The 11,736-nt window shown below is 49.7% G+C and overlaps 2 protein-coding genes across 2 annotated transcripts; one reads left to right on the forward strand and one right to left on the reverse strand.

Moving 5' to 3' along the window:
- Positions 1-1,290: 1,290 nt before the first annotated feature.
- LOC144113750 (uncharacterized) lies at positions 1,291-1,773 on the forward strand. The gene has a single exon (XM_077647058.1). It carries the CDS (start codon positions 1,291-1,293, stop codon positions 1,771-1,773), a length of 483 nt encoding a protein of 160 aa, XP_077503184.1.
- A 4,285-nt stretch (positions 1,774-6,058) lies between these two features.
- Positions 6,059-11,242, reverse strand: LOC144113706 (neprilysin-1-like). Its single transcript, XM_077646971.1, has one exon. The coding sequence runs from the start codon at positions 11,221-11,223 to the stop codon at positions 8,827-8,829; it is 2,397 nt and encodes a 798-aa protein (XP_077503097.1). The 5' UTR covers positions 11,224-11,242; the 3' UTR covers positions 6,059-8,826.
- Positions 11,243-11,736: the final 494 nt, after the last annotated feature.

The raw sequence follows: 11,736 nt of genomic DNA on the forward strand, positions 1-11,736 counted from the left end.
CGGGAGGATGCCAGGGCAGCACTTCGTATCATAGTTAGCTCTGTACGCTACCTCTGCCGCACAGGTCAAGGTCTTCGAGGACGAGGTAAATGTGATGGAAATTTGCTCGATTTGGTCGGCGAGAGGTCGGAGGATGTCCCCGTCCTTAAGACGTAGATGACTAAGAGAAATAAATGGGTGAGCGGTGACATGCAGAATAAGCTTATAGAGATTATGGTCCATAGTATGCAACGAGAAATTATAGGGGACGTGAAGTCTATTCCATTTTTTGGTATTATTTCTGATGGAACAACTGATGTAAATGGTGACGAGCAGTTCACCTTTTGCGTGCGTTGGGTGCAGAGCGGGAATCGCGAAATTCGGGAAGAGTATCTAGGCCTGTATAACGCGCCTGGCAGTAGATCTGAGGCCCTATACTCGGCCATATAGGACATGATTTTGCGCCTCGGCCTGGACTTTCACTGTGTACGAGGCCACTGCTTTGATAGGGCGGCGAATATGTCCGGTCGTTTTTCGGGTGTGCAAAAAAGACTTAGTGATTGTGAGCCACGGTCATTGTATGTCCATTGCAGTACTCACTGTTTAGATATGGTACTGCAAGAGGCTAGCAGAAGTTGTGACATAATTGAAGATGCTCTTTCCAACACATTCCTCGACTCCAAGAAGCGCAAAAGTGATTATGCTAACATAATACTTCCTAGAGGACGCGAGTCAGCTGTGGAGAATGGATCAAGGCCAAATAACTTACTGCCGCTTTGCCCGACGCGATGGACCGTTAGAGTCAAATCGATGCAAAGATTCGTTGAGAATTACGCCAGAGTCCTAGAGACACTCAAGGAGCTCTTGCATACACCAGGTTCAGTAGCCGAAAGCAGCAAGGCTATTTTTGGAGGTTATGATCGGCTTTTGCAGAAATTTGACTCTGTTAGGTGTCCACACTTCCGTAGCCTTCTTTGGGCCTTGTGAAGAATTAGCAAGGGCTCTCCAGAGCTCAACATATTGCGCCGCAGGTGCAAAAAAGACAGCAGAGGCTCTCTGCGAGGCGATTTTCCAGTTGCGCTCTGAAACTGCGTTTGAGAAGCTGTGGCAGCACACGAGCACAACAGCAGCGCGCCCAGGCCTGAAGGAATCTCGTATGCTAAGGCCGACAAAACCTCCTGTGAGGTATGAGACGACTGATAGACCTGTCCAGCCAGTTGCACTTGGCGTTAAGGTCGCGCTGCGCAAGGAGTATTTGGTCCTGCCGACTGAATCATAAGTGAAACAAAACAGCGTTTTGAGCAGCCGGGCATGGAACAGCTCGTAAAACTAGAAGACATCTTAAACAGCGCCGCTGGAGGTAGTCGGTATACAGCAGATGAACTAGAGGCGGCTTTGGGAGATCATGCAGTTGATTTTGACTTGTGCAGACTCTCGGCGCAGTTTATGCTATTATCAGCTCTTCTAAACGGTGCTGATTCTGCCACAACTCTGGGCATTTTGGAGATCCTACAAAGGGAATCGCAAAACATTCGCGAGTTAATGGATCAGGTCGTGAGGTATGTTCAGCTTCGGTTTTCCATACCAGCGTCTGTCGCTTCTGAGGAACGCTGTTTTAGTGCTCTGCGCAGAATCAAAACGTATTTGCGAAACCGAACGACTCAAAAGAGGTCATCGCATCTTTTGATTTTGCATATACACAAAGAAAGAACGGCGCTCCTAAGCTCAGACGACATCATCAGGGAGTTTGTGAGCAGAACAGGGGAGCGAGCAGCAACCTTTGGTCCCGCCTAAGCACCTAGAAAAAGCAGCACTGTCCGAAATGTCTGCTGCTTGCGTGCATTATTGGTAACTGTATACATGTGCTGTTGCGCGTTTGCTTTTATTGTGGTATTTAAAGTGTTTTATGTTATGGTTTTGTTCATGCGCGAATGCCTAAATAGGTAAATTTGTCAAATGTCAATAAATATGTGCGCACTGAAAATTCATTTTGTAATGTTTTTCTCGTTAATTCTTGTATAATATGCACCATCTAGCGATCCAAGAAACACTGCATAAGGAAAACAATTTTTTTCACGCAGTTAATTGTTCTCTGTCGAGCCAAACTTGGATTGTAATCTCTGAAAAACCTAGGTACGTAAACAGAAAAAAAAACAAGTAAAAAGAAACTTGTTCGAGCCCCCCCCCCCCCCCCCCAACTGAAAATGTACTTCCGGCGTCCATGCCCCCACGTTCAGACGTACGAACGCTGTACGGCCCCCAGCAGCGACGCAAAGGGCATAGCTCAGTGCCTTTCTGGAGTTCGTTTTGGGGTACGGCGTCCTAAACCTAACCTAAACATCCCACTTCACCTTAGGCCTCAGGCCATCCTTGTCAATAAAGACGTATGAATGAATGGATGCTGCGAGGAACGTCCCCAAATAAAGAAATCTAATACCCCTGCCACACGGCAAATCTAATCTCATTCCCATCGAATGACATTTGTTCGACTTAATGTCATTTATTCTGCGTTCTGCTACACGGCCAAAAGTAATGCCATTTGCAAATGATGGCGATTGCGATGGAGAAAAAGTGCAGCATAAAAACATTTCGATCTATGCTTCAATATGTTTCGAAAAGTATTGTTTTGCGAATGGAACCCGATTTCAAAATTTTAATCCTCGTTTCAATAACGCGTTGATCACTGCTATCCACCAGGAGTCCAAGCCAAGCCAAAGTTCAGCCAGCGGCGACAGACAAATGGCGGACGTAACTACGTCGCTTTGTGCAATGGATTCGCGGCAGCGGAATGCGATCGCTGCGAGTCTATGCTTGCGAGCACAAAGACAGCAGGCTGGCCCTGTACAAAGGCAGATTAGCGGATCCAGCAAGAATAAGTAACAAACAACTCCGAGCGCACAACTACCGCAGCAATTGACACAGCCAGCACTCCGGACTCCGGCAACACAACGCACGCGCCTGCCGCTGGCTCATGGGCTGGCTACGGCTGGCTTTGGGCCACGCTACACAAAAAAGCCAAAAAACATGCCTGCTCGTCCCATAGAGGCTCGTCCATTCCGGTTGGCTAGTAGCTAGAGTGACAGTTTTATTTTTTCTGGTGCTATTCGGTATTTTTATATAAATAAATGAACGACCACAGAATTATACGGGCGTTGAAATATTATAATGCTTGTGTCGCGTTTGAAATTTATGTTCGGTGCATATTCTCACCAAGTCTCTGGTGTCGAGGGAACACGTTAGCTCGGAGTTTGCTGGCGAATGAGTTCCCCAAACTCATTCGATACCTAATGTCGTTTTCATCGAATGTCATTATATTTTCTCGTGTGGTAGCAAACTAATGTCGTTTTGAACGAATGTCATTCGATGGAAATGACATTAAATTTTCCGTGTGGCAGGGGTATAAGTTTGTGGGACCTCGGAAAATATTGTACTTTAGCGGGCCTTTCAACTTTACGAAAGGAAGTCATACGGGAAAAGCAAGCAATCAATTGATTGGGCGGATTCCTTCATCCACGCCACGCGCTTTGTAGCATGCTCGTCGTGGGTGACGTCATCGCCGGTCGCTATGGTTTCGGTTGGGGCCTGCAGAACACGTTCACGCGTCTTCGTTGATGTAACTTAATTGGTCAATGCTTCGGTGTAATGTTTCCGTCGGTAAACCTCGTCGCCGATCGCCGACACAGCTCGCCCTAAAGCTCGCCGCCACCCGCATGACGCCGCGTGATGCGTGAAGCGTTGACTGAATACGCTATTTTTTTTAGCGCTACTGTGACAACAGCGCGCTGTTCTGTTTCCGGAGAGCAGACAAACGGCTCGTTCTCAAAATTTTTACAAATACAATGCTGTGCCCGGCAGTGTCCTTGGACCCGATAGCGGCAGCTTCGGCCAGTCGGATGGTTTTCATTTGGATCTCCGGATCCGGGCTGAGGAGTAAGGTCGGCCATTGGTCTAAGGACTTTATGCTTCTTCCCTCAGAGGGAGCCTGAGGCCCAGGGGATCTGATTGACATGAGCTCTGGCTTTACATATAGCTTACATTGTGCAGAGTACTGACCCGGGTAGACGAGGCTGCACAACACCGGGTTCGGAGATGACCTGGTTTGCTAGCGATGCCAAGTGGCGGCCTGGGTCTTGTTCAAGGACGTATCGGCTGGAGGATATTTAATCGCGATCTCTCTGTATGCCCTCGGCGAGCCCACCAGCTCGGAAAGTAAGTCCTGGAGCTAATTCGTGGGCCGTCTCGTTCTCCGCTAGGGAGGCGTGCGCAGATGTCCAGATTATTTTGAATTTTTCTGCTATCCCTGCTGGTCTGCAGTATTCTCTTCGGCTCGTTATAAATTTTTCCGCTGGAGAAGTTCATCACCGCAACCTTAGAGCCGCTAACTGTAAATTTGGTTGAAGTACGTGCAAGTGCTATGGCAGATCCTTCGGCAATCTCCGAACAATCCGTTGGAACTGTGCCACTGGCTGTAGGCTGTTAGTTTCTGCGCTGGCTACAGCTAGGGCCATTCGGCCGTTGCCGTATAGTCTGCGGCATCAACATAGACCACGTCTTGTGAGTTCTTGAAGCGTCTGTCAAGAGCCTCGGCCCGTTTCCTTCTGCGTTCCTTGTGATGGATGGGGTGCATGTTTTTAGCTATTGCTGGGATTATGAGTCGGTTCCACACGCTTCGCGGCAGGTCGACTTTGATTTCTTGCTGTCCTTCATAGTTGATGCCTGGCATAGCTGGGATTTTCCTGCCTGTAGGACTTCCCACGAGTCTTTCATGCTGCGAGATCATGACTGCTTCAATAATCTCAAGAGTGTTGTGGAGTCCTAACTCTTAAGAGCTTTTCAATGGCAGTGCGGATGGGCAGTGCCCCAGCGCCTGCTTTATGCTTTTACATATGATTCCCTCAATTGTCTTTCAAACTTCATCCCCGAGCCGGATTCGGACCACCGCCGGCTACACAGAGCAGCTTCGTTTCCCGGTGCCTCATACAATTCGGCCGCTCACCGCATTTTTTTTTCTTTATTGACCTCAAAGGCATGGGAATACAATGCAATACAAGTCAGGTGATTATTTACAGAACTGCAGCACTTTTAGCTGGTAGCCAATGTTCCAAGTTCCAACTTTTTCAGTTATGTAAGATTTCGAAACAGCAATACAATTTAATCATCACAGTCTAGATGCTTCATCACATCATGGTTTTTTAAAGCTCTGTCCGCAAAAATTTGGTATGTAGGTATGGTCGCCGGATCGCAGTGGCGGAAAGCCATTGCAGTACGCCACACTGCATGCAAATCGTGTTCATGTATGCACGATTTATTCATTTTTTAAACATCATGTTTCCTTCAGTGATCAGGTCCGCTGGAGTAGATGTTGAAACCGAAACTGACTGGAGTTTCCTACCTCTGGTGCTACTTCGCGGCAAACTAAATGTGCCGTCGTTGCGCTGTTTGCCGATCACGCAACACAGTGAGCGCTGTGTACGCAGGCTTTGCCTTCTCCTAACTGAAAGTGTCTGTTGTCAGATGAGGGGGTTGTCCGGCGCGCGCATACTGTTCAGAAAACACTCCCTTATAGTCTGCCCTCTCAGTTTACTTGTGAGTGAGCGTTTGTGGATTGCGCCGACCGCTGAAGCGCAGCGGAACTGGAGATCTGCAGCGCCGGTACTCGGCTCTCGACACGCATCTCATCCTGCAGTGCGCCCGCCCGTTGCACGCATCAGATTATTGCCCCCCTGTACTGACAAGCAGAATGTTCCTTTTTGTAAATTTTGCGGCTCTGCCTCATAGCGGTGGCAAAAGGAATATTTTCTTTGCCACGTTGCAGCGGCAGCAGCGATGGCCGACCCGGCGCGCATGCTGAGGCGAAGGCAGATCACGGAGGAGTAGCTGTATGCGACGAACCGGAAGCATGTGCAGCGAGTGGGGATCCAATTAGCCAATCATGTCTAGCACTTCCGGGCGAGGAGCGAAATATTTGGGGAATGCAGAATGGAGTGACGAGGCAAGCGACCTCGTGCGACGACGCCGCTCGTGGTTTGCCACCGTCGCTTGGGCCTTCGCGCGAAATTTCGCGTGCACGGAGTTCAGCCTTTACACCGCTGAACCGTGTGGTAGATTCCTCGCGGCATCCCTGAGAGCACATCTCCGCGGTGGAACGAGGACGACAGTTCCCACCCCAGATAGATTTGGAGCGCAGGGATATAATGCCAGCCGTACTTGAAGCCACAGCAGCAGTCCATGGCCCTTAAAACGTATTTTTCGGAGAAATTTTGTCGCCACGCTGGTTTGGTGCAAGGTGGAGGACGCTCGCTGACACGGGTCGATTCTAAACGATAAAAAAATCTCATTGGTTATTCCATCTGCGCGTAAAATGAATGCGGCGCCGATTTTCTTTTCTCTCTCTCTCTCTCTGCACAGTTCAGGGAGAAAATTATACGCCTCACTTTTACGCCGCTTACGTTTTGTCCTAAAGGTTATGGTTGTGCGATTCAACACGATCGACTGCAAAACATTTTCTGGCGCTGATGTTGGGCGGAGACCAGACATTTTCTCAGGAGAGACTTTTTGCGCCTCCCTTCATTGGATGCCTTTTGCGATTTGCAGGGAGGAAGTGCGTGACGCGGTTGGAACCCAATTTCAAGGTCTGCAAGACCAGCTCCTTAATCTGGTCGGCCAGCGCTTCGAACAACTGAAAGCAGAAATGGTTGAAAAGTTGGAGGGAAAAATTCAAGAAATGGAAGAGCGCATCAATGCGCGCTTTGACGCCATTATTGACGCTCTTCAGGGGCAAGAGGACGACGAAGAAATCTTTGAGCAGCCCGAGGAAGGTTCTGTTTGAAAACAGCGTGTTTCTGTGTGCTTGCATGTGGCTGTGTGGGGGATTCAGAACTGCTTAATTTATTTTTGTGTGTTGTGGCGCCATGGATCCGTCTGCTCTACAAAATGCTTTGCGCGCGGTCGAGAAAATGTTACCTCCTGCAAGAGTCAAAACGCTCACGTTCTTGCAGATTCACCGCCACCGGGACACGTCTCAAAGGTAGCGCCATAGGTTTTGGACTGTACACACTGATGCGCGTGTTGGCTTGCCACCTGTTGCCCCATTTGGAACTCGTCGGTCGCTTTTCACATTTTTTAAACAATACTTACACAGGACACTCGCTCGCTACGGACTGGACCGGAGCGGCGCGGTCCCTTCACGGCACACATCATAATTGTCGCACTAGGCCTCGGAGAGAACGGACGTCGTCCAGGTTGCTCGGCTACAGTCAACGCATAGGTGCAGGGAAGTGCGGCTGTTGTAGGTCGTGGAAGAAAGCGGGAAGAAGTGCGCAACGTACGTGGCCTCCGGTGCCACTGGCTATAGCCCGCCGCGGGAAGTTGTCCCGTGGAGCGGAAGGAGAAAAACAAGTCTCGTTCTGCGCCGAGGCGCGCAAGTCTGTCGTGCACCCAGTGCTATCTGTGCCCGGTCGCCAGATGTGTAGATACAAAAATTGCGCTCTGGAAAGTGTTCGGGCGGCGTATAGTTTGCGCAACCAGACGTCGACTCTTAGATTTCTCTTCACTTTTATTGCGTCTAGCGCCGCCGCCTTCGGACGAGGGTTGCAGAATTTAACTGCCAGATAAAGCCTGTGCTGCCCTTAAGGAAGTCGTCGTGTTGGTCAGTCGGTTATCGATCGTGAAATCTACAGCAGCTCAAGAAATGCGAGGACGACGCTACGCGCAAGAAGAGTGAAGCGAAATATCAGCGTCGACGTCTGGTTGCGCAAACTTCGCCGCCCAAACACTTTCAACATCCAAAGTTGGCGACAGGGCATACTGGGTCGCTCGTGCACGACAGCGGAGGGCACCCGGCTGGTTTGGTGTATATGTTTGCGCTATGCTACTTGGCGTGACGACGTCGGAGTGTCGCGAGCGAGTACAGGGAACGAATTCCCGGTAGGTTCGTTTTGATTCCTTTAGTTATAGCCACAGGTCTTGTCAGCCATGGCGCTGTGCACTTCCATTCAGCAGCTACAGGGCGCCATGCGTGTTTTGCTGGTGTCACCGCGCCTCCATTCAGAGCAAATCGATTCGAATTTACTGCACTTGAATGGTCTGGTGCATGACAATCTCTAGAGAATGTTCATACCCCAGAGCTGTAAACTACACTTCTTAATTTTACTGAGATTACCATCGTCTTTGACACCTGCTCTAGTTACTCTTGTGGTATGTGTCTCGAGTATGCCGTGATGTGGGCCACTAATGATTTATTTAGACCTAAAAATTGCGGAGCGCGTTGTGGAAATCTGAATGGTGCCTCTTTAAGGCACACCAGTGTGTAGGCATACGTTTTTTTTTTCTTTTCATTTCGGCCCCCTCCGATCAAACTGCTACGCTGACTACGCCCTTGTGCTCAGCACCGGAACGCCTTAGGCTCCGAACACCGCGTAGTGTGAGACAAAGCTGTTGATGGGGAGTTACCTGCCTTGAGCACCATCCTGTGAGGAATACAATGTGCTTGCAATATGCATAGAAAAAAAACGAATGCCGCAAAAGATCTAAAGTGCCTTATTCTAGCCGTTTTTTACCTGTCGTGGCCTTATTGCAGTATAGTAAATTGAAAGTGCCAAAAAGGGATTGCACATTTAGACGCAATAAAGTGTGTTCGAAAAGTCTGCACTGCTATATTTCTTTATTTTTAAAGAACTTTTCTCTTGTGGCCGTAACAATGACGTACTGACCATGGCTAGTTTTATTATGGCTATGCACTATGTACAGAGTGAATGGTGTGAACAGAGGTCATTGTCGGTCATTGATTTCGGATGCACCGCGCTGTGGCGTTTCTCACTGTCGTGCGAAAGTAACTCCTAAGTAAGGCTACCATACCGCGCATTTCCTGGCAGGATTCATGGGAGAGTTTACGGGACAGTTGAAAGCTGTTGAGAATTTGGCAAAATTCATCAGCGGTATGTTAATGCGAAGCCTGCCCGGAATCCGTTCGTATTTCACCTTGCGTACGGATGACTCCTTACTCGGATTGTCGCACAGGCCGAGCGCGTACGATATGAAGAACATCTTGTGCATGTCCACTTCACCGATGTCCACAGGAAGCTTCTGTTTGTCAAGCGTGGTGCCCTGCGACGTGAGAGTCTTGACGTAAAGGTCATGCAGTGGTGCAAGTATTGCACTGTCCGCGATATTTTCGTCTAGCTTGATGCGAGCATCGAAACTGTCTCCAACTAGTTTCCGCAGCTCGATGTAGTACTGGTCTTGAAAACACAGCTCTATCTGAGAGAATTTGCTTAGTTCATCTGTGTTCCACCAAGTTGACACGGCCGAGTTGTGGTCTACAGTGGCGCCACGTCGGTCTACTGCAGAGAACATGCCACGAAGCACGTTAGGGAGCAAGAGGGGATACAACACGGGGTCGATGTTCTTGCTAATGTCATTCACAAAGGCGATGTTTCCATGAGGCACAAACAGCACGTTTCGCCCGAAGAAGTACTCGTAGCCGGGGGTCAGTGTCGAGTGATCGTATCTTGCGTCCAAGTCGTCCTTTGGCGGTTTGGTCTCCCAGTAGATGCTCATGGTGGCTGCCTGGATTTCTCGAAAACTTTCCAAGAGGTGAGTTGGGTCCAGAGGCTGGGCGTTGAAATTGTAGTAGTTTGCGACGGTGTTTATGTTGTCGCTGCTTCCGAGGAAAACTAGGCGCATGTTCTCCAGTTTGTCGACGCCTATTCCTATCGCAGCACGATCCAGCCACGATGACGTTGAGAGAAGCCTGTCTGCCATGCTGCTTTTGATTTCAGCTTCCACGTTGGACATGCTGTAGTCATAGTGCTTGAGCATCAGGGTTGAGTTATCTTTACTAAAAGTCATCCTCGTAAAGAATCGCATACCTTGTCTGTAAACCCTCTCTAAAAGATGCATACATGCTTGCAGTCGTTCGGGCACGAACTCTTGGTAGTTGTCATGGCTCATTCGGAGCAGCTGACTGGCGGGCTTGGCCAAAAGCGGGGAAACTTGGACCACTAGCCGATACCCAATGTAATTCAGCAGCGTAACAGTCTCCGCCTCGTTAACAATCGATGCCATTTTGAGAAGGTAATCATGGTGCATGATGGCTACTGGCTTTTCGTTGTCAAACACCTCGATGTCTTGAAAGATTATGTTCAAATATTCTTTCCAGTCCCACTTTCCCCTTCGGTCTAGGTGCCCGACACGCTTGATTCTGTCTTGAAATTCCGTGAATTTAGGAACGGGCATTGCAGCAGCCAGTTTCTGCTCCAGCGCTACTATTGCTTCTGCTTGCTCACTCATGTCATGCTTCGTTTCGAAGAGCGACAATGCCAGTTCTACTCGGTTCGTGTAGTTTTCCACAGACTCTGACAGAAAAGCCAGTTGATGTCTTTCAAGCGTGGAGCTGGGTTTGTCCAAATGCACAGTGTAGCCTCGGTCGTCCTCGAATGGTTTCTTTAGGTACACTCGCGCAAAAGAAAACACACCCAAGTCCCGATCGACAAAGGCGCTAATGGTGACGATGTTGACTCCTCGGGGTGCTCTTCTGTAGGGCCAGCCTCCCAAGTTGTACTCTTCAAGGAGGCTTCTCAGCGCCGTGAAGTTCTTGTCCGGCTTCTCCTCGGACTGGCACTTTGAAAGAAGAGAAATGGCTTGGTGCACGAACACTCCGGGATACTTGTGGTAATTCTCTTCGTTTTGCTTCAGGTAGGCGCGGAAAAACTTCTCCACGTCCAGCATCAGCATGCCCACGGTGCGCTCCATGTACGGTCTGTCCCTGATGTCCAGGCCCTTGGAAAACCACTTGGAGGAGCAGACGTAGGAGTAGAAGTCCACGCATGGATTCACACTGGTGTTGAGCTTCCCCCGTAAGTAGCGCTCCATCCAGAGACACGTCTCTGTCGTGCACGTCGTGTCGGCATCCGGCAACTTCACGTGGTGCTTGAGCAGGTGCCTGGACGGGTGTGCAGCCTCTTCGCTGTCGTCCTGACCGGCGGCCGTGGCGTTGTAGGTGAACAAAGACATCGTACGGTTGAAGAGCTCCAGGATGGTGCTGCCGTTCTGCAGCTTGTACGTTGACACGGCTACACCAACCAGCACCATAACCACGCCCACTGTACAAACGACTACGTATGCCAGGCGGCTGTGGCTAGTGTGGATGGTACGCGATCGCGTGCGTACTGCGCAGCATTTCGTCTCTGGCGAAGTACTCCGCACGCCACCTTCTTGGTACAGGGCGCTGGGGCTCGGCTCCATCGCCGGGACGTTAAGCCTAGCGCGCGCCTACCTTTCTCTTCCTCGTCTTAACTGTTGTGCGTCAGCGCTCGTGCTGCCGTGAACAAATTCCAAGATGCCGTTTTCCTCGACACAAAGGGCCCTCAAGATGTTTACGAGAACGATTTTTGTAAGACATCTGTTATCTATTCATGCTCTGCGCGCTATTGCGAACATTAATTCGTTCGTGGCCATTGATTTATTTATTTTGGCCGCCGGTTTTTTTCTCCTGTGTTTTAGTGCGAAAGCACTATTTCAATTGCAAAGCTGAAAAACCCGAGGTATGTGATGGAGCGCCTGCGTCGAAGGCCTTGGGCAGCTGCTCCATGAATGCGTGGAAGTTTCCCGCGTCAGTGGCAATGCCGCAACTCACAGTCTAGCGATTGGATCAAGCATGTTTTTGGTGCACTCGTACTGCTTTTCCACGCCACTTTTGTGTGCTTATTGGCATCAGCCTCCGCGCTCTGACGAAGCCACAAGTGCCGTGCGTCAGAT

Source organism: Amblyomma americanum, chromosome 1 (assembly GCF_052857255.1).
Source record: "Amblyomma americanum isolate KBUSLIRL-KWMA chromosome 1, ASM5285725v1, whole genome shotgun sequence".
Lineage (NCBI taxonomy): Eukaryota > Metazoa > Arthropoda > Arachnida > Ixodida > Ixodidae > Amblyomma > Amblyomma americanum.